The sequence below is a fragment of the Oryza brachyantha genome, chromosome 10 (genome assembly GCF_000231095.2).
Source record: "Oryza brachyantha chromosome 10, ObraRS2, whole genome shotgun sequence".
Lineage (NCBI taxonomy): Eukaryota > Viridiplantae > Streptophyta > Magnoliopsida > Poales > Poaceae > Oryza > Oryza brachyantha.
The window spans coordinates 16102807-16120936 of NC_023172.2; the positions used below are offsets into that span (position 1 = coordinate 16102807).

Genomic DNA, 18130 nt, shown 5'->3' on the forward strand with positions numbered 1-18130 from the left:
CCTCCGATCTCCTCCCCAGTCGACTGCTGGTCGTTCGATAGGAGTCTATAGGACGCTAAATTTGTGATTTTCCACGGATTAGCTCTAATTTTATGATTTTTCATTAAAATAATATTATTTCTTAAAAAAATTTGAGTTGGCGAGTGCGTGCTGGGGGTGTCTTTTATTATTAGAATTGAGGGCTTGTTTAGTATAAAATTTTTTTTGCAAAAACATCAAATCTAGTTTTTGGACACCCATTTGAATTATTAAACATATTCTAATTACAAAACAAATTTTAGATTCCGCCTGGAAATCGTGAGACGAATCTTTTGAGTCTAATTAATCTGTCATTAGTACATGTTGGTTACTGTAGCACTTATGGCTAATCACGTCCTAATTAGGCTTAAAAGATTTGTCTCATGATTTTCCGTATAACTGTATAATTAGTTTTAATGTTCATGTATATTTAATGTTTTATTTAGATATCCAAAGATTCGATATGATACTTTTATGAAAAGTTTTTGCGAACTAAACGGGGCTGAATGCTGCTCCTGCTGAACTTTGAAGTCTCCACCTGTCGTCTCCATAGTATGTTCTTTTCTTTTACCTCTAGACTTGTACAAGTAGCCTCTTCTGCGAATTGCAAGGCTTTCCTCCACTAGCTTAGCCCAAGCACTAACCCGGCCCACAAGTACACTTTAAAAGCTTAATGCTAGGCCAGCGACAACACAGGGCATAGCATGCTTCTCCGTATTGTTATCGTTGGCCTCGCATTATTCGTTGAATTGCTAAACACAAAACAACTCAACACTCATTCTATCTAATCTACTGTAGTAGTGTAGTACCAGTACCAGTTGAAACTTTAAGCTTTGTCAGCTGAGCGCTCGTCTTTTTATTAGGTGTACAGCCAAAATTTAAATCTTTAACTTTAAATTTGGAGTTAATTTTAGGGTATTTTAATCAAAGTTTATAAAAGTGTTATTCATAAATTATTTTTCATTTGCAAATCAGAGAAAAAAAATCAAATGTCATATTTATAAAAAATAATGAATAAAAGCTTTATATATGTATTCACATCCATCTAAAAAGCCATTGTTGAATAATAAACTTCGGTGGAAAAAATCCTAAAACAAACTTTAAATTTAATATTGAAAATTTAAATTTTAGTTTTTAAGCATAAGAAAAGGAGGGGTGATGGCCTCACAATTGAAATTCTACCCGACCGAATTAAACACGGTTACGTTGAAATGCAATGGCATCCGTCCGTCGATGATCGGTCGTCCATCAGCTAGCTGGGTCACCTGTTGTATGCACTAGTATCATAAATATATAGATGTAGTTGTGGATTAATACAAATATATAGTCTTTGGGTATTGTATTAGCTAGCAGCTACTAATTGTGCTGATGTACAAGTGGTTGGGGTTGGGACCAACAAGAGCCACCTACCTAAAGGGTTAGCGGGGTAACCACACGGTTTGATGAATTTTATTCAAATATTTTTTAGGAAAAATACTAAAGTTTACTTTATATTTTGTGGCTCCATCAAAATTAGAAAAAAAGAACTTTAAAAAACAAAACATGGATTGAGATATTATCAATCGTCCTATAAAGACTCACTTTCGCTACGACTCTGGCGAGTTTCATTCTCTTAACCAAGCTACGGTATATTAAAGGTTTGCCAAAAATTCATGTGATGTTACATTATTTTTTATAGAGCTATCAACTAATTTCTGGATTTTTTACTGTATTTTACATTTTTTTCCTTAGTTTTCGTGGACCTGACGATTACCGCATCAAATCCTCGGGGTTTAGTTTAAATTCAAACATTTGAAGTGTGAATTATCTTTTGTTTTCCATGTTAACAACACAATCGCTAGGGAACGACGTTAGTACCCTATAACATTCCCTTTAGAGACATGTATTAATAAAATCTATACAAATGTAATTAGATTAAGAGTATATAGAAAAGTAGCTATTATTATTATTATTATTATTATTATTATTATTATTATTATTATTAGTAATAGAGACGTGTGGTTTGGTGGCATTGTACAGTAGACTGTTCCAGGTGGGCGTGGTGTTAATGGGGAGGGACACCTACACACACATACATGCAGACTAGACTAGACTAGCACTGCGGCAGGTAGTTACTGTAGCAGGTGAGGACGCGTGCTTCTTCTGCTGCTCCCTCTGCTCCCTTCCCTTCCCTTCGGTTGTTGGTTGTAAAGAGAGAGAGAAAAAAACCATTGGAGCTTTTGCAAACTAAACCAATTAACCCGTTGGCGCTGTGGGCGGATACATCCACGCGCTTCCGTTGGCGCCTTCCTTGGTTTTGGTTTGGTTTGGTTTGGTTGGTTTGGGTTGCCTCTTCCATCCAGATGAGATATGAGATCGATACTAGTACTAGTTGCATAGGAGGAGTATTATTATTCTCAACAAATCCTTTATCCCAACTCCTACAGCTCACAGGTTGCAACAACATGGACTCCCTCTCCCTCACCTCACCTCACGGGCTCTTCCCTTTTTTTCCCGTCCTGTCCGTCGTCATAAATAATCAATTAAATACTCCTCCTCTTCTGCTAACATAAAATATGGTACGTGCTACTGGTGGTATACATATACTCCTATGGTAATACGTAGAGCAGTATAGTATAGATGGAATAGTAATAAAATAGTCGCGCTTGCAGTGCAGCAAAAGGCATGAGGTAAAGAAATATTATACTAGTATATAGGGAGGAAGAGAACAGCGAAGCAAAGAAAAGAAAAAGGAAAGAGAAAGAAAAAGCGCTTTTGTTTCCAATAATACCCCTCCCTGACCCTGCTTCCGCTTCTGCTTCCATCTGCCTCCTCCCCTTCTTCCTCTTTCCGCAACCACCGCAACCTCCGTTCCGTTCCCCTTCCTCCTCCTCCGGCTGCCGCTCCATTGCCTCCATTGCCTCTCCGCCCAGGCCCACCTGCTCCCCCCCGCCCCCACTCCCACCCCCACTTCCCTCGCGCGCGGCCGCGGACCAAACTACCAGCGGGGCACCACGGAGAGGACGACGCGCCTCTCTTCCTCCGGATCCCCTCGCCCCCGCTCGCCGGAGGGGAATGTGGCACCCGCGCCGGAGGGGATTTCTCTAGAGCCCGCTCGGTTCCTCCGTCCGTCCATGGTATGTTGCTCTCCGCCCCGCCGGATCTGCTCTCCCGCCTCTTTTCCCTTTTCCCTTTGCCGCCATATTCTCACTCCCGCCGAATTATTACTACTAACAACCCTCTCTTTAATTTACTTACTTACTGTTTGCTTCGATTCTTTTCCCTCTCTCCCCAAAATTGCATCTTCCAAACGAAACTGCCGCCCACTTCTAGGTTCCGCATCAAATCACACCAATTTGCCTCAGCCTAAGGGGGTTACCGCGTTTTTGTGTTAATTTGTTCTGTTCGTCTATTCTTTAATTGCTGCAGCTGATTTTGTTCGGGAAAAAAAAGTATTAGTACTACATTTTTTTTTCTTTCTTTCTCTTTGACGAGCAAAGTAGACTAGAGATGATTACATGTTGTATGGAATGAACGAGAGTTGGAATGGAATGCGTCCGCTGCAGCAGCAACAACAACAACAGATTAGGGACAGAAAGTAGATTTAACGTTATAGCACCAGGGTAGCAGCAGCAGGGGGACAAAGTCAACGCGCTTAATTTGTTTTCCTCCATGAAAATTTACGATCGAGTATTATTGTTATTATTATTACTGCTGGAGTAGACCGTCTACTGCGAGAAGTACTACTAGTACTGAGTCAAATCCTTCCATTCTTGCCGTGTGGGGTTGGGGTTCCAGCCTCTGCGAGGGGCATCTTCCTTCCTTTTGGACGAATTCGTCTCCGTTATCACATTCACACCTCAAAATGAATGAATGGTCTGGTCATACCACATGTGCGTAATTCTCCTCTGACCACGTCTCCTGTCCACTGCAAAATTTCACCTTTTCTTCTCCTTTTCTTTCTCTTCCAAGGGCCCTGGCCTACCTTCCCAATTTTTTGTTGTATTTATATATATGGCTTCTCCTTCCTCTCATCCTGAATCTGAATCCGCCGTTATTTTCTCTCTCCAATGGATTCTAATGGGCACCCACCATTGCCACGAATCGTTTCATGATTAGTTGGATTTTCTACAACTATAAGTAAAAAATATATAATACAATTAATGGCTGGGGAAATTCTGTAGCTGACTGATTGTGACTTATGGCCGTGGTAGAGAAACCACCCAAGGATATCAATGTGCCGTGTCTGAATACAATACTGTAGCTTTCTTTTGACTTGGTTGGGACTTTGCCGTTCTTTCGGTGCTACCTGTGACCAATTCTTGGCATCATCCAAATTGTTGGTGCTGGCTGAGTCTGCTGTCTCTGTTGGTCAATGCGGCCTTCCTGCATTGCAGATGAACCTTCTTCCTTGCTCATTCATTCTGTTATGTTTGTGTTTACCTATGCAACAGGTGGAGGGCAGGAACTGCCTTCCTGCAGAGGTCAGGAGTGGCATCGAGACACTCAAGAGGCGCCGGCTTGAGAGGATGCGTTTGAGTGCTCAGAACAATGCCGGCAACAGTACTCTGGTGCCTGCAAGGAGCGGTGGGGATGCGTTAAGGACTCCTGCAAACTGCGGGGTCAGATTGCATTCTAACAATGTCACAGGTTTACCTGGCGGAACCCGGAAAAAGGATCCTTTTGCAAAGCGCAGGGTGGATAAGTTTGATATGTCTAACCTAGAATGGATAGACAAGATAGAAGAATGCCCCGTGTATTGTCCCACCAAGGAGGAGTTTGAGGATCCCATTGGTTATATACAGAAGATTGCACCTGTGGCTTCAAAATATGGTACTGCTTCCTTTTCCCGCTGGCCTCATTTTCTGTTGACATTGTATCACTGATTGATCCATCAGTCCATGCAGGATCTTGCTTTCCAAATTAATGACCATGAGCTATTCTTTTCCCCCAGGAATTTGCAAAATCGTATCTCCAGTAAGCGCTTCTGTTCCCGCTGGTGTCGTGTTGATGAAGGAACAGCCTGGTTTCAAGTTCATGACTAGGGTTCAGCCGCTCCGTCTAGCCGAATGGGCTGAAGACGATACAGTCACTTTCTTCATGAGTGAAAGGTGCGCCATTTTCTGGTAAATTTCATTACCATCTGCTTTTCTTCCAAGTCTCATCATGCTTGGCATGATTTTGCAGAAAGTATACTTTCCGAGACTATGAGAAAATGGCAAACAAGGTGTTTGCTAAGAAATACTCCAGTGCTAGCTGTCTCCCAGCTAAGTACGTGGAGGAGGAATTTTGGCGTGAAATTGCTTTTGGTAAAATGGATTTCGTTGAATATGCTTGTGATGTTGATGGTAGCGCTTTCTCCTCTTCTCCTCATGATCAACTTGGGAAAAGCAATTGGAACTTGAAGGTGACTGACTCTCTTCCGTGTTTTCGTGTGTGTGGGTGTTCTCGCATGAGTGCATGTGTTAATGCTTGCTGCTGTGTGTTTTACTGATATTATTCCTTGTTCCATAGAATTTTTCACGCCTCTCCAATTCTGTGCTAAGACTTCTGCAGACACCAATTCCAGTAAGTAATTTATTTACTGCTTAATTAATGTGTTTTGCAATTTTTAACATGGACAGAACTTCATGATTGTAATTACACTGATCCAAAACAGGGAGTAACAGATCCTATGCTTTATATCGGGATGCTCTTCAGTATGTTTGCATGGCATGTGGAAGATCATTACCTATACAGGTACAAATTCTCAGTTCCCTGTGGATTCCCCCCTTTTGTCATATTTAAGACTGGTGCACTGACATTTTGTTCATATCATCAGCATCAATTACCATCATTGTGGGGCGTTTAAGACATGGTATGGTATACCAGGTGATGCTGCTCCTGGTTTTGAAAGGGTGGCTAGCCAGTTTGTATACAACAAGGATATTTTGGTTGGTGAAGGAGAAGATGCAGCATTTGATGTTCTCTTGGGGAAGACAACAATGTTCCCCCCAAATATCTTGTTAGATCACAATGTTCCTGTTTATAAAGCTGTGCAGAAACCTGGGGAGTTTGTCATTACTTTCCCCCGTTCCTACCACGCGGGTTTCAGCCACGGTATGTCTTACAGTTTGTGCATATGTATATGGCATAGCTATACGCGTAGTATTCTAACAATGCTTGGACTTTCCAGGCTTCAATTGTGGTGAGGCTGTCAATTTTGCTATCGGTGACTGGTTTCCTCTGGGTTCTCTGGCTAGCAGACGCTACGCACTTATGAACAGAACACCATTGCTTGCACACGAGGAGTTACTTTGTCGTTCTGCAGAGTTTCTGTCCCACAAACTGTTAAACAGCGACCCAAAACTTCTCGATAAATCTGAGCATCCACGCTCACAGCGCTGTGTGAAGTCTTGCTTTGTGCAATTGATGCGATTCCAGAGACACACACGTGGTCTACTTGCTAAAATGGGCTCTCAGATATGTTACAAGCCAAAAATGTACTCAAATCTCTCCTGTAGCATGTGTCGGCGTGATTGCTACATTACGCATGTGTTGTGTGGATGCAACTTTGATCCAATCTGCCTTCATCACGGTAGGAAATATTAAAGTTGCTCTTTTTGTACTTTGTTGTTTATATTTTACCTAATAATTTGGTTACTGAACTGCAGAACAAGAACTCCGGAGCTGCCCCTGTAAATCTAACCGGGTTGTCTACGTTAGGGAGGACATACAAGAGCTAGAAGCTCTATCAAGAAAATTTGAGAAGGATATTTGCTTGGATAAGGAAAGAAGTGGTTTTGACTCATACAAGCAGGCCGAGAAGAATGAACCATCTTTTGAGACTACTCAGAGCATCAGCAACACTGAAGAAAACTTGCTAGAAGATGCCTTCTCAGGAGCAACTGCTGCTGATGGTGTGAAGAGTTCTCCTGCAACATCAACACTAACATCTTTTGCAAAACACGATGTGCCTGTGCGTGCTGAAGCAACTGTAGGTTTACCATGCTTACATTGCAACATGTTTCCAACTTTTATGTTTCTGTTGGGTTAATGTTCTTGTTATTTTATTCAGGCATGTGCCAATCAATCCAACCAAGTGGACTCCACCAAGCGAGCCATAAACACATCTTTAATCAAAGGGACCGATGCTGTGGGTGCAAATGCATCCAGTGTGGCTGATGCTAATAATGGAATTGGTTCTTGTAATGCCTCAGCTGTGGAATACAGTGGAAATTCAGATTCTGAATCTGAAATCTTCCGAGTCAAGCGCAGGTCTGGTGTGTCTGGAAAATCTGCATCTGATGCCAAGACATCAAGCATGTCTGATCGACAGGTATGCTCAAATTTCATCTTTTAGACTCCTATGGCTTAGCATCAACCTTTAGACTCCTTGAGGGAAAGTCCGTCATGTGATGATGAAATATTTCTGCCTTGTTTTCCAAATGGCATTCTATATAAATGGCTGGGCGTCTCAGGTTGTCCAGGGCATTTGACATATAATTTGCAATCATGTTATAAATAAATAAGTTGCAATGAACCAATTAAATTGCCATACCATTTTGGACCAAGGATCTGTATATGAAGGATGCCATATGGGCCCATAACATTCAGAGCATTTACTTATCTTATTTTAGAGTGTGCATACTTTTGTTTCTGATGTAAATACTTAATACCGCAATCAGGTTCTCAGGCGGTTAAAGAAGGCGCGTCCTGAAATACAGCAGGACAATAAGCAACCGGAAGACTATGGCCACTGTTCAGTTCCCTCAGGCCGTATGAGTATGAAAAACTTGAATTCATCCTCGTCATGTGGTGAAGAACACTGGAGGATGAAGCGGCGGCAGTTGGAGACTCAGCAGGATGAGAGCAGTTATTCTGCAAAGCAGAAGTCGTACTCGTACCCATGTACCAGCTATTCTTCCCAAGAAGAGTTTGCGGAAACGAGTAGAGATGCTGGTGCAGAAGTCCGACCAAAGCGACTGAAAATCCGGCTACCTTCTTCTAGTGCTAACAGAGTGGGTGAGCAGGGCAGTTCAGGGCAAAGATTTTCAAGGGATGACAAGTCGCTTGGTTGTTGGCCTGCAATTTAGAAGAATTCTGACGCAGATGCATGCTAACCTCTGATGGAGATAAAAATTCTTTGTTTAGGTGGGCTGTTAACTACACGAAATGATAGAAGGAGGGTTGGGATGGATGAGGTTGATTTGATTAGCACAGAAGCTGACTGACTTTAGAAGGTTGGTTAATCGATTCTTTGTGCAGCAGGGCCTCCAATTTGAGGCACAGCTAGGCACGGTTTAGAGGTGACACATGATGATTCTTGTTGCTGGAGCCTGGAGGTTCTTGGGTTACTGCTTTGCTTCTGTTTGATGCCTGCACTGCCAGTGACCAACACAGATTAGAACCTCGCTCTACCTTTGACTCTATGCAGCTGTATATCTTTGTAATTTTCTTTCATTTTTCTTCTTCTTGTCAGCAACCTCAGCTGCTACTCTTCGGCTAACTGTATTCTTTCATACGCTTGTTCCATCATGTTCATCTGGTGCTTAATATCATTGATTCAATAGTGAATCATTCTTTTCCCTCCGGAATGCAAATCTGCAATGGTATGGAGTGATTGCCACTGTTGCAATTAAAATTACCTAAACAGTGATGGTGTAATATGCAATGTTACAATACAATAATAAACCGTATTGTAGAAAAAGCCCAGTATACAATAACAAGAGTGCAGTGCGTACAAGCCCGGCCCAAAATGGAAGGAAAGAGAGGCAAAGCTAGCTAAGCTTACGAATTGATGATGATGTACCGTCCGTCATCTTCTTCCTCGACTCCTGCTGCTGAGGCTGCACCTCACACTGTCTCAGCATCGAAAGATGTTGGCCTCCACTTCCCTGTCCGTCCCGCCCTCCCCCTCCCCGTCAATCCCGACCCGTCACTGCCACACCGCCACCTTCTGCTGCTTCAGGCCTCCGGCTCGCCCACCTTCCTCTCGCTGTCTTCTTCCTGCTGCCTTCCCGCCGGCGACCCGCCCCCGCCCCCGCCCCCGCCTCCGCCCACGCGCATCCGACGTGTCGGCATCCCCCGCCCCCGCCCCCGCCAAGGACTACGAGGCAAGCGATTTCTTCTTTCTCCACCCACCAGTTTCCTCTTCTTGCTTTCTACCTTATCAGCTTATTTTCTGCTTACGCCGCAGCATAGTTGGCGAGTGAGTACCGAGTTCTCTTTCTTCTGTAAAACTGCAAAATTGTGCTACTTACATGCTTATTTGGGACAGCGAGATGCCTCTTCTTCCTCTGATTGTTGTAATTGAAACAGGTCTGAACCATATGTATGTATGTTATATCCTACAGTACTTCTCTGCAATCTCTTATGAGCTGTATATTAGGCTTCCAGTTAATTTATAATGGTTGATCCTCTGCGTCCTTTAGAAATCTGCCGGACATTATCTCACGTTGTCAAAATAATCAACTCTCCTTGTTCCTAACTTTCTATAGTTTACTGATGGCAATGGAGAGGTGGAGCTGAGGCTGGACATAGGAAAGCTTGGCATTGAGAGTTCAAGAGATGTTTTTGTTGATGTTGATGATATGTCTCTGCTGGTCAGAGCCAAGTCTGATGGGACACTGCAGACTTTGATCAATGTTAAGCAGCTCTTTGATAGGATTAAGTCTTCTGAGACTATATGGTATGTAAAACTGATCTAGCAGATGGCTGTTGCTTGTGGAGTTTCTAAGACAGTTGAGCATTCCAATGTTCATGTTGTCATACTCATTTGGGTGTTGCAGGTTCATAGACGAAGATCAATTGGTGGTAAATCTTAAGAAAGTTGAGCAAGAGCTAAAATGGCCTGACATCGATGAATCTTGGGAATCCCTGACTTCTGGAATCACTCAGTTATTGACTGGGATTAGCGTTCATATTGTTGGTGACTCCACAGACATAAATGAAGCAGTTGCCAAAGAAATAGCTGAGGGAATTGGGTACGCGGCATCTTATTTCTTAACAATTCAAATTCTTTCATTCTGGTTTCTTCTACACCTTCTAATTTGCTACACAAGTGCAATGGTAGCTCATTGGAATGAGATGTACAGTTGAATATAGTTAGTTAGTACTCCTGCTTAGTAGATGCCTAGATCAGGTTTCACTTGCGAAATTTTCCATCATGAACATATACAATTCTATGACAGATAATATTTGTTGGATGATTCGTATGTTTGCAGTTACCTTCCGGTCTGCACAAGCGAGCTGCTAGAAAGTGCCACTCAAAAGTCAATTGACACATGTAAATTTCTGGCCTCATTCTGGTGATAAAAACCGCGACCATGTTTTGCATAGTTCATATGGTTGCAGTTGCAGTGAATTGACAAGGTTATGTATGTAATGACCTGTAGGGGTGGGTTCGGAAGGAGTGGACTCGGTAGCAGAAGCTGAATGTGTTGTCCTGGAAAGCCTTAGCAGGTTGGTTTTCTGAGCTACAAGTAGTTTGTTTGTTGCCTTCGGTTGATCTATTGGTCAGTAAGCTTAGAATGATATGTCTGTTGCAGCCATGTTCGGACTGTCGTAGCAACTCTGGGGGGAAAGGAAGGAGCAGCTAGCAGATTTGATAAATGGCAGTATCTTCATGCTGGATTTACAGTCTGGTTGTCGGTGTCTGATGCTAGTGGTAAGGAATTTCAAGTGCTACTAGTCCATTACTGGTAGCTAGTTAATCTCCAGAGATTAATTACCTTGATGCGGATGCCATACGTAGATGAAGCTTCTGCCAAAGAAGAGGCCCGGAGAAGTGTGAGCGCAGGCAGTGTTGCGTACGCAAAATCTGATGTAGTGGTGAAGCTTGGTGGATGGGACCCGGAGTACACGCGAGCTGTTGCGCAGGGTTGCCTTGTGGCCTTGAAGCAGCTAACTTTGGCAGACAAGAAGCTAGCAGGTATGTATCCTATCAGCTACCCTTTGCCTTGTTAGTTACGTACAGTGTCATAGTGATAAATAGACAGGCAACGATCAATCTTGCATGTGTGGCAGGTAAGAAGAGCCTTTACATCAGGCTAGGGTGCAGAGGGGATTGGCCCAACATCGAGCCTCCCGGCTGGGATCCCGACTCCGACGCCCCACCCACCAACACATGATTTCCATCTAGCCTAGGAACGGACTTCACTTGTTCATCCATTTACCGGCATGGCTTCTACTGTTGCATATTTTGTCTCGCGGCAAGTTCCAGCTGCAGGAAATCACCCACCTTTTGAAGATAACATTGGGAAAATGTGATATGAAGATAACTTTAGTTTTTTTTTAAAACAAACCTAAATCTAAGTTGACACTGGCAAATACAACGATGAGAAGTGTGGACAATTCGCACCTGTCATCTGAGAATAATAGGATTGCCTTTGAAAGGCACACTGATGGCGGATTAACGGACTAAAGGCAAAGCACAGCAGCACGGCTCTTTCATAGTATGGCGACACAATAACATCAATCTATATATATATATATATATATATATATATGGCATTAGAGCAAGTTTAATAATAAAGCCAACTTACTAGCTATAAGTTTATATTATAGTCACTCATGTAATAGTTTGGCTATAAGGCTGACTATAATTTTTATTTCTTATCTCTTTCTCTTACCTTTGCATTTAATGCATTTTTTTAGAGTTGATGTATAACTACCTCTTACATGAGAGCCAACCTCTGTCCTTTTTCATTACCTCTTTCCTTCACGTCAGCTTATAGATAACTTATAGCCTACTATTATACTTGCTCTTATAGGTTCTTTGGAAAAAAGAGAAGGAAACAAACAGTGGGTAAACATGGAAACTTATCGATTGTAAACCTCAGGTCCACCGGTTAAGCTGAAATCATCATTTCGCAACGGAAACAGATGACAGAAATTTTTGCAACATGAATCTAGGACCGAAAAGACAAACCCGCATCACCATACAGACGCAGACAACTTATGAGACTCGATTCATAGCCCTCCTACTGAGTTGTTGAGTACTACCACTCAAGTTCGCCACCGACCTCATTCATGGTTTACCCATCATCTTGGCCCACGTGTTGGGTGTTTCCTGCCTCGACATAGGAGGTAACTGCTGACATGCAAAACAAGTAAATTCTTCTTAACAAGTATGAAAAAAGCTAAACAAAAAACATAACTACGCTAGTATGTTCTTGCACTTTCTTTTATGTATGGGAGATAACAAGAGGTATATTCACAACATGAAGATCATGACAGCTATAGTCAACCCCCTTGGCTGACAAGGTAGGCTTTTCAATATCCACATGAATCAAGAAATAAGATTGCCTGGGACGAATGGAAAGGTGCACACCTTATCTTGGAGTCGCATTATTGTGGATATAAGCACTCTGTCACCAACTATATGCCTCAACTTCTTCACTAGGTCAACTCGGCTTATTTTCTTGCTCTGGTATTGCAAGCATCCACAAGCACAACAAAAAAGGCGGCTCAGATACCAACATCAACAGAAAGGTAGGATAAACTCAGCTAACGAATATGGTAGAAAAATAAACAACCTTGAATTCTTCGTAACAACTATTGACCATGTCCATATTCTCAGCAGAAACTTTGGTCGAAATCGCTGCAAATAACATGGAGAAAGGCATCCAAGGCGTGCTTGGGGCCCTTTCCACTTTATCTCCTAACATGGGGGCTTCATATTGACCTCCCAATGCTGGAGACGCCTGAAGGTTCATGTCCTGATTGTGCATAAGAGGATGTTTGTTATTTGATTCTTCAAGTACCGCCAACATAAGTGATAGCATGGTTAACAGAAAACTTATCATATTTGGAGGTTTCTATCAAAGATAAAATACTACAGTCAGCTTGAAGTCTAATCTCATAAGCAAGCACAAGTCAATAGTTGAATCAGTCACTCAATCTGAATTACTGCATGCTGCTGCTGCTCCAACAGTGGAACTTGTCTGTATGAGAACAGAAGTTGACTCTAATGTGACAATAGCATGTTATTAAGTCCCATTGCAAAGTATCTTACCTGTGAGACACTTTCAGGTGAACCAGAGCTCAAGACCAGTGATGAAACTTCTGATAGATTGTGACAATCTTCTTGAGTGGCAGGAGAATCTAGCAGATAATGAAATACTCACTCATAAGAAAATCTGGGGCTGCCAGCTTAATGAATTGTGCAAGGCTAAACAATTTTTTTTTAAAGGACACAGCAGTTGTAGTTACCTTTGACTCCAGAAGGCAATTTGATGGTGACTACAAATTCAGAATAGATGTGACTATTCAGATTCATATCCCATACAATGTAATGTTCCGGGTTTTTAAGGTCATCTACACCACTATCAAAATACTCGTTACTAGGCCGATGCTGCTTAGATCCACGGTGAACTATTTCTACGTTCCCCATTATAACACGGCACAACATCATATGGACAATGCCATTTTCATCAACATCAGAGTAATTCACACTGCAGAAAGTAATACAAACATTGAATTTCTGAATGGTTAGGAAAATAAAAACTTACAAAAGAAAGTATGTAATTGAAGCAGTTATTTGATGATAGCATCCAAAAACATGTAAACAAAAAATAAATGAGAAGGGTAAATGATTCTGGTAACACGTGAGAAACTACTATTTATCTAAAAAATAAGAAAAACAGTCAGGAAGTATCAATAACAGGCTTAGATGTTCATTAGAATCATAAGAGGTTTTGCCCACTAGATGATTCATAAATCAGGACCATACCAGGTATTGGAGCAATTTGCTGGAGCTAGGATTGTTCCGATCCCATATTCTGGACACTTAAAAGGCTTCTTACACTGCAATATGCCATTCAGCATCATTTCATCCACGCTACTTTTTGAGCAAGCAAGCCAGGCATAGCGGACATTCGCATTGCCACGCTTACATTTAGTACGCTCTACCTGCTTTTTGAAAAGATTATAACGATATTCCTTATAATTATCCAGCACTGGAGTTCTGTATATCCCAACGATGTCATTGGAACCAAGAACAGTGCCCCGTGCCTGCAATAGCAATTTCTGAACGGCAGAAATAGCTAATTGGGCACGTGATTGTTCACCCAGCATATCCTGTGGTAGAGATCTGCAGGGAATAGGCAACAAAGCGTGTGGCTCGTTCTCTCCAATAGTTTCTCCAACACCACCAGTTCTTTTCCCTGGGACACTCCTTTGAGCCCTAGCTCTCTTAGCACTGGAAACATCATCGGTACTTGATTCAAAGTTTGAGCTTTCTGCAGAACTTTCTGATGCTCCAAAGTGGCCATTCATTTCTTGTGTCCCATTAGGCTCGACAATTATGTACACATTATCTCTGTTGCCAAAATCCTTTTTCCTATGTAGTAACTGATCTTCAACAAAAAATTCTGGGAAGTACTGCTTCCCATTTTCATCAATCCAAGCAATTGGTCTCTGAAGACCTGTCTTTGAGTCTATGAATGTCATGTTCACAAAATCCAGCAAAAATATCTGGTTCTGGTATTCACCTTCTGTGATTGACTTCTTGGTCCTGAAATCAATGTGGGCAAGCTTGACAATTTGCTCTGGGAAGTCTTTCCATTCACCACCTTGGCGGAGCAGAATTCGCTTAGGTAATGCGCTACTCATGAAATTCTGATAACTCTGTATAAACTGCATGTTGAAGCACTTGATTTTTGCCTTGTGAGCTTCGTCAACATAAAACCTAATAATGGAGTTATCGGCTGAGTGCTGATGAAATTTAGAGGTGTTGCAGCCATCAGCAGGATTGTCCCGCTTTCTCTTGAGGCTACTTATGTTTCTTCCATATTTACCCAATACCTTTTCGTTCATCGCAGCCATTGTTGCTAGCTGAAATGAACCAGAAACTAATTCTTTCCAACAAACTAAACCCCAACAAGCCTACTATTTACACTAAGCTAATAGGCAAGCTTTTGAGTGTACTCAAGGTCACTATCGACAAGGCAAAAACCAAAAAGAGTCGGGTTAGAAAGAGGCAGAAGTGAAATGATCCTGAAAAAAGAAAATTTAGCAGATATTAGAGAACGAACACTGCTGAGACACAATATTTCAAATCAGCAATACAACTGACTGTGTGCCGTAGTCACTAAAAAGAATAGCTTAACGCTGTTCCTAGCAGAGACATAGGTTGTTTTTCTTTAGGCACTATGAATAGATTATAAGCAAAGACGAGACAAACACCAATGAGAAATTTCCTTCAATATGATTGCATGGTACATATCGGGCTGTTTATTCCCAATTTTGAGCTAACCTTTCAAAACTGAGAGTAGTAATTTTCCCCACATGCTTGCCATCCGCTGAGCTAATTTCCTAACTAAATTGGGTATCGTCCAGTTTTAAACTGGTTGACTCAACCAGGAATGAACATCCTTATTGCTATGCAAAATTTGTCCTTGGTGGAAGAAAGATGAAAAAACTGTGCTAGTTTTTTCCAATCAGATATATGTACTCCTGCAGGTTGAAATGTTTTTTTCCTTATCATCATAAAGTGAAGCTTATGATTTATCCATTGATATAACCAACGGTGAGGGCTTATATATCATCCATAAAAACGAAATATTCTCAACACCTACGAATCTCATAGGACGGGAACGTAAAAAGTTGGTTGGCTACGAAAATTAGAGAAGGTATATGGAGCCTGAAGCCTAAAACGAAATTGATCGGAACTCTCTAGAATTATTCAGTTAATTTGCAAGACTGACACAATCGCATAGAATTATTCAATAAAATAACGATGTGCAGAAATTCAATACGAAATTCACCAGAATTGACATGGCAAGTCCAAAAATTCAACAATAGAATATCAACCGTAGAACGTACAAGGACGGTAATTTTAAATCTACTTACTATACAAGAATCGGCTGCAACAAAAATGAGAAGAAGAAAGAAAAAAGAAGGGCGTTTGCTACCAGAGAAAATCATTGAACCAGATCAAATATACTAACAATCATCAGCACGAAATTTTAAAAAAAAGAGCAGATCTAGATGATCGCAGTGTGTTGGGTACGACGAATCGATCGACGGAAAAATACCTAGGGCTCGCAGCAGCGTCAGCATGGAAAACGGTGGACGAAATTGATTGCTTCATCTCTTCCCGATCTAATCCCCAAACCCCTCCTTAACCTACGAGCCCCACTTTATCCCCGGCAACGATTGCCGGAGAAAGGGGCGGTGGCCGCCGGCGCTTCCTTGACCAGCAAGATCAGGCCGGCCAGAGCAAAAGACGCAAATCGGATCGCGGCAGCGGAGGCGACGGCGGCGGCGACGGCGACGGCGGCGGCGACGAGGAAGGCAAGGGGACGCGCGGGGAGGAGGAGGAAGGTGAGGGGAAGGGGAACGGAGAGGCGTGCGCCGCTGGAATTATTGGGCTTCGGTCCACGCCTCTGTCGTGTCTCTCTCTCCTCCTGCTTTCGCTACCGCCTCACGTCTACACGCGCTCGCCGACATGTGGGTCCCGCGCGCTCGTGGGGCCGCCCTGGCGGTGAGGGTTCCTTGGATCCCAAGTTCCCTTCGTTTCTTGCCGCGTAAGTAAAGAGGGAGACGCCGTGACCGTGAGGCCGACATCCAGCTACCATCCATCGGACGGTTCACAGCGCAGTCAACGGTCTCCTTCCAACGCCAGCCGTCCATCAAGTCCTGATTTTTATTTTTCACATCCTCGTTTAATTTGTTTGCGTGCATTATTGGCTTACCGGTGACGTGGTCACGGAGTAACTTCGTTTGAAGCGGCTTTCTGCTCGTCTTTATTTTTTTTTCGACAATTTCTACTCGTCTTTACCTTTAAAGACTTTTTAATTATTGCACTTGACATGAGTTTCAATACACATTTTCCTCCTTTTCCAGTGACAGATTCGGTGTGTTCTTACGTGGAGATGAAGATGAATACATTGATTTTTTTTAGTTTATGTAATATTATTTAATTGTGTAAACGTTGGTAAAATATTAACTATACTTTTATATATGAACTTTTTTAAAAATATATATACTATGTATTTAACCATACAATAAGTATGTGTTAAATAAAGTGTAAACAACCTATAACAACATGCCCATACCAACGCGCCCTAAATAAACCGTCTAGATGAAGATGACAGCCTAGGCCGCATTCCTGTAAGAGCATAAGTTAACTTAACTCACTCGTTTTCCGCGCACACATTTACTGAGCTGATAAACGGTGTACTTTTTACAAAGAATTTTTATATAAAAGTTGTTTAAAAATCATATTAATATATTTTATATTTTTAATAATTAATTAATTAAGTACTAATTTGTTACTATAATTTCTATGTTGGATAAGTTGGATAAGTTAACTTGTCAACCCTTACCTGAACGTGGCCCTAGAAGAACACTTTAAGCTGGTTTCCTCTTCACGTGCTTTGCGGCCAAGGGAAAATCAACAAGCTCGCTAAGAGTAGGTACGATAGCCGGCTGTAATTATATTTTAATGAGATAAGAGAGGAGAGAGAAGAGCAGTGGACTATCGATTTATAGCAAGCTAGAACATGGATTTCAAGACGCAGTATGTGTATGACAGATGTGACATAGTAGTATATGTTTTATAGCTAACTATTATATGAATTAGATATTAGATTGGCTATAGATGAATTGGAGCTATTAGTTAGCTGTACTAGTTTAGATCCCAGAGTCGCACCAAATTTTGAACAAAAAATGTTATTGTCTCGTGACTAGAGTTTCTACATGGTGACCTTGTGAATAAGACCTTTTGAGTCATTATGGTTGACCGTGGTGATTTAAAATCCCTTGATAGAACAACTTTTGTAGCCTTATTTTTTTAGCTTGTATTACGCATAAGCAAAACTTATTAATAATTAAAAAATAAGTAAAACATTTACATATGTGTTTTTTGTGATATAAATGTAAAGACTAAAAAATAAATTACGATGAAACAATTTTAAAATCTACTCTAAATTTTAACTTTAAAATTTAAATTTTATCTTGTAAGCATAAGCATAAGAGAAAAAACGAGCTCATGGGTGTTGCGCTCTGTTTTCAGTTATAAGTTAATTCTAACCTACATGGTATATGATCTTAGTCGTTTGATTAGATGTCTTAGAACAAAAACTAGGAAATTTGGTGTGGATGGCCCATCACTTGAGAATCATCCACGTAGTGATTAAGCTTCCAA

At 41.6% G+C, this 18130-nt stretch overlaps 3 protein-coding genes across 4 annotated transcripts; 2 read left to right on the forward strand and 1 right to left on the reverse strand.

The window, feature by feature from the left end:
* Positions 1–2847: 2847 nt before the first annotated feature.
* Positions 2848–8569, forward strand: LOC102699900 (lysine-specific demethylase JMJ706). Of its 2 annotated transcripts, XM_015841991.2 has the most exons (11): positions 2848–3134; positions 4452–4830; positions 4952–5108; positions 5185–5404; positions 5512–5565; positions 5657–5736; positions 5819–6096; positions 6173–6574; positions 6651–6973; positions 7055–7315; positions 7665–8544. In XM_015841991.2, the coding sequence occupies exons 1-11, from the start codon at positions 3132–3134 to the stop codon at positions 8070–8072; spliced, it is 2565 nt and encodes an 854-aa protein (XP_015697477.1). In that variant the 5' UTR covers positions 2848–3131; the 3' UTR covers positions 8073–8544. The 2 variants fall into 2 exon arrangements, with proteins under 2 accessions (XP_015697477.1, XP_006662104.1); XM_006662041.3 differs by lacking the exon at positions 2848–3134 and having other exon boundaries at positions 4443–4830; positions 7665–8569.
* A 236-nt stretch (positions 8570–8805) lies between these two features.
* LOC102708748 (probable inactive shikimate kinase like 2, chloroplastic) lies at positions 8806–11437 on the forward strand. The gene is made up of 8 exons (XM_040528091.1): positions 8806–9092; positions 9477–9667; positions 9768–9962; positions 10203–10264; positions 10374–10440; positions 10527–10645; positions 10733–10909; positions 11005–11437. The coding sequence occupies exons 1-8, from the start codon at positions 8856–8858 to the stop codon at positions 11106–11108; spliced, it is 1152 nt and encodes a 383-aa protein (XP_040384025.1). The 5' UTR covers positions 8806–8855; the 3' UTR covers positions 11109–11437.
* Positions 11438–11782: 345 nt separating this feature from the next.
* Positions 11783–16302, reverse strand: LOC102700182 (inactive poly [ADP-ribose] polymerase RCD1). The gene is given in 8 exon segments (XM_015841862.2): positions 11783–12040; positions 12043–12070; positions 12311–12406; positions 12516–12698; positions 12995–13083; positions 13192–13433; positions 13712–14976; positions 16017–16302. Coding segments are annotated over 7 exon segments (1758 nt in total). The 5' UTR covers positions 14806–14976; positions 16017–16302; the 3' UTR covers positions 11783–12014.
* Between the last annotated feature and the right edge of the window lie 1828 nt (positions 16303–18130).

What these genes read in the sequence shown, in the direction of transcription:
- LOC102699900 (XM_006662041.3), top strand. Translation starts at nt 4,443, where the DNA reads ATGCAACAGGTGGAGGGCAGGAACTGCCTTCCTGCAGAGGTCAGGAGT. An exon ending in CCACGCGGGTTTCAGCCACG is followed by an intron (nt 6,097 to 6,172) that starts GTATGTCTTACA and finishes TGGACTTTCCAG; the next exon opens with GCTTCAATTGTGGTGAGGCT. An exon ending in TCCAATCTGCCTTCATCACG is followed by an intron (nt 6,575 to 6,650) that starts GTAGGAAATATT and finishes ACTGAACTGCAG; the next exon opens with AACAAGAACTCCGGAGCTGC.
- LOC102708748 (XM_040528091.1), top strand. Translation starts at nt 8,856, where the DNA reads ATGTTGGCCTCCACTTCCCTGTCCGTCCCGCCCTCCCCCTCCCCGTCA. An exon ending in CCCCCGCCAAGGACTACGAG is followed by an intron (nt 9,093 to 9,476) that starts GCAAGCGATTTC and finishes AACTTTCTATAG; the next exon opens with TTTACTGATGGCAATGGAGA. An exon ending in GAAATAGCTGAGGGAATTGG is followed by an intron (nt 9,963 to 10,202) that starts GTACGCGGCATC and finishes GTATGTTTGCAG; the next exon opens with TTACCTTCCGGTCTGCACAA.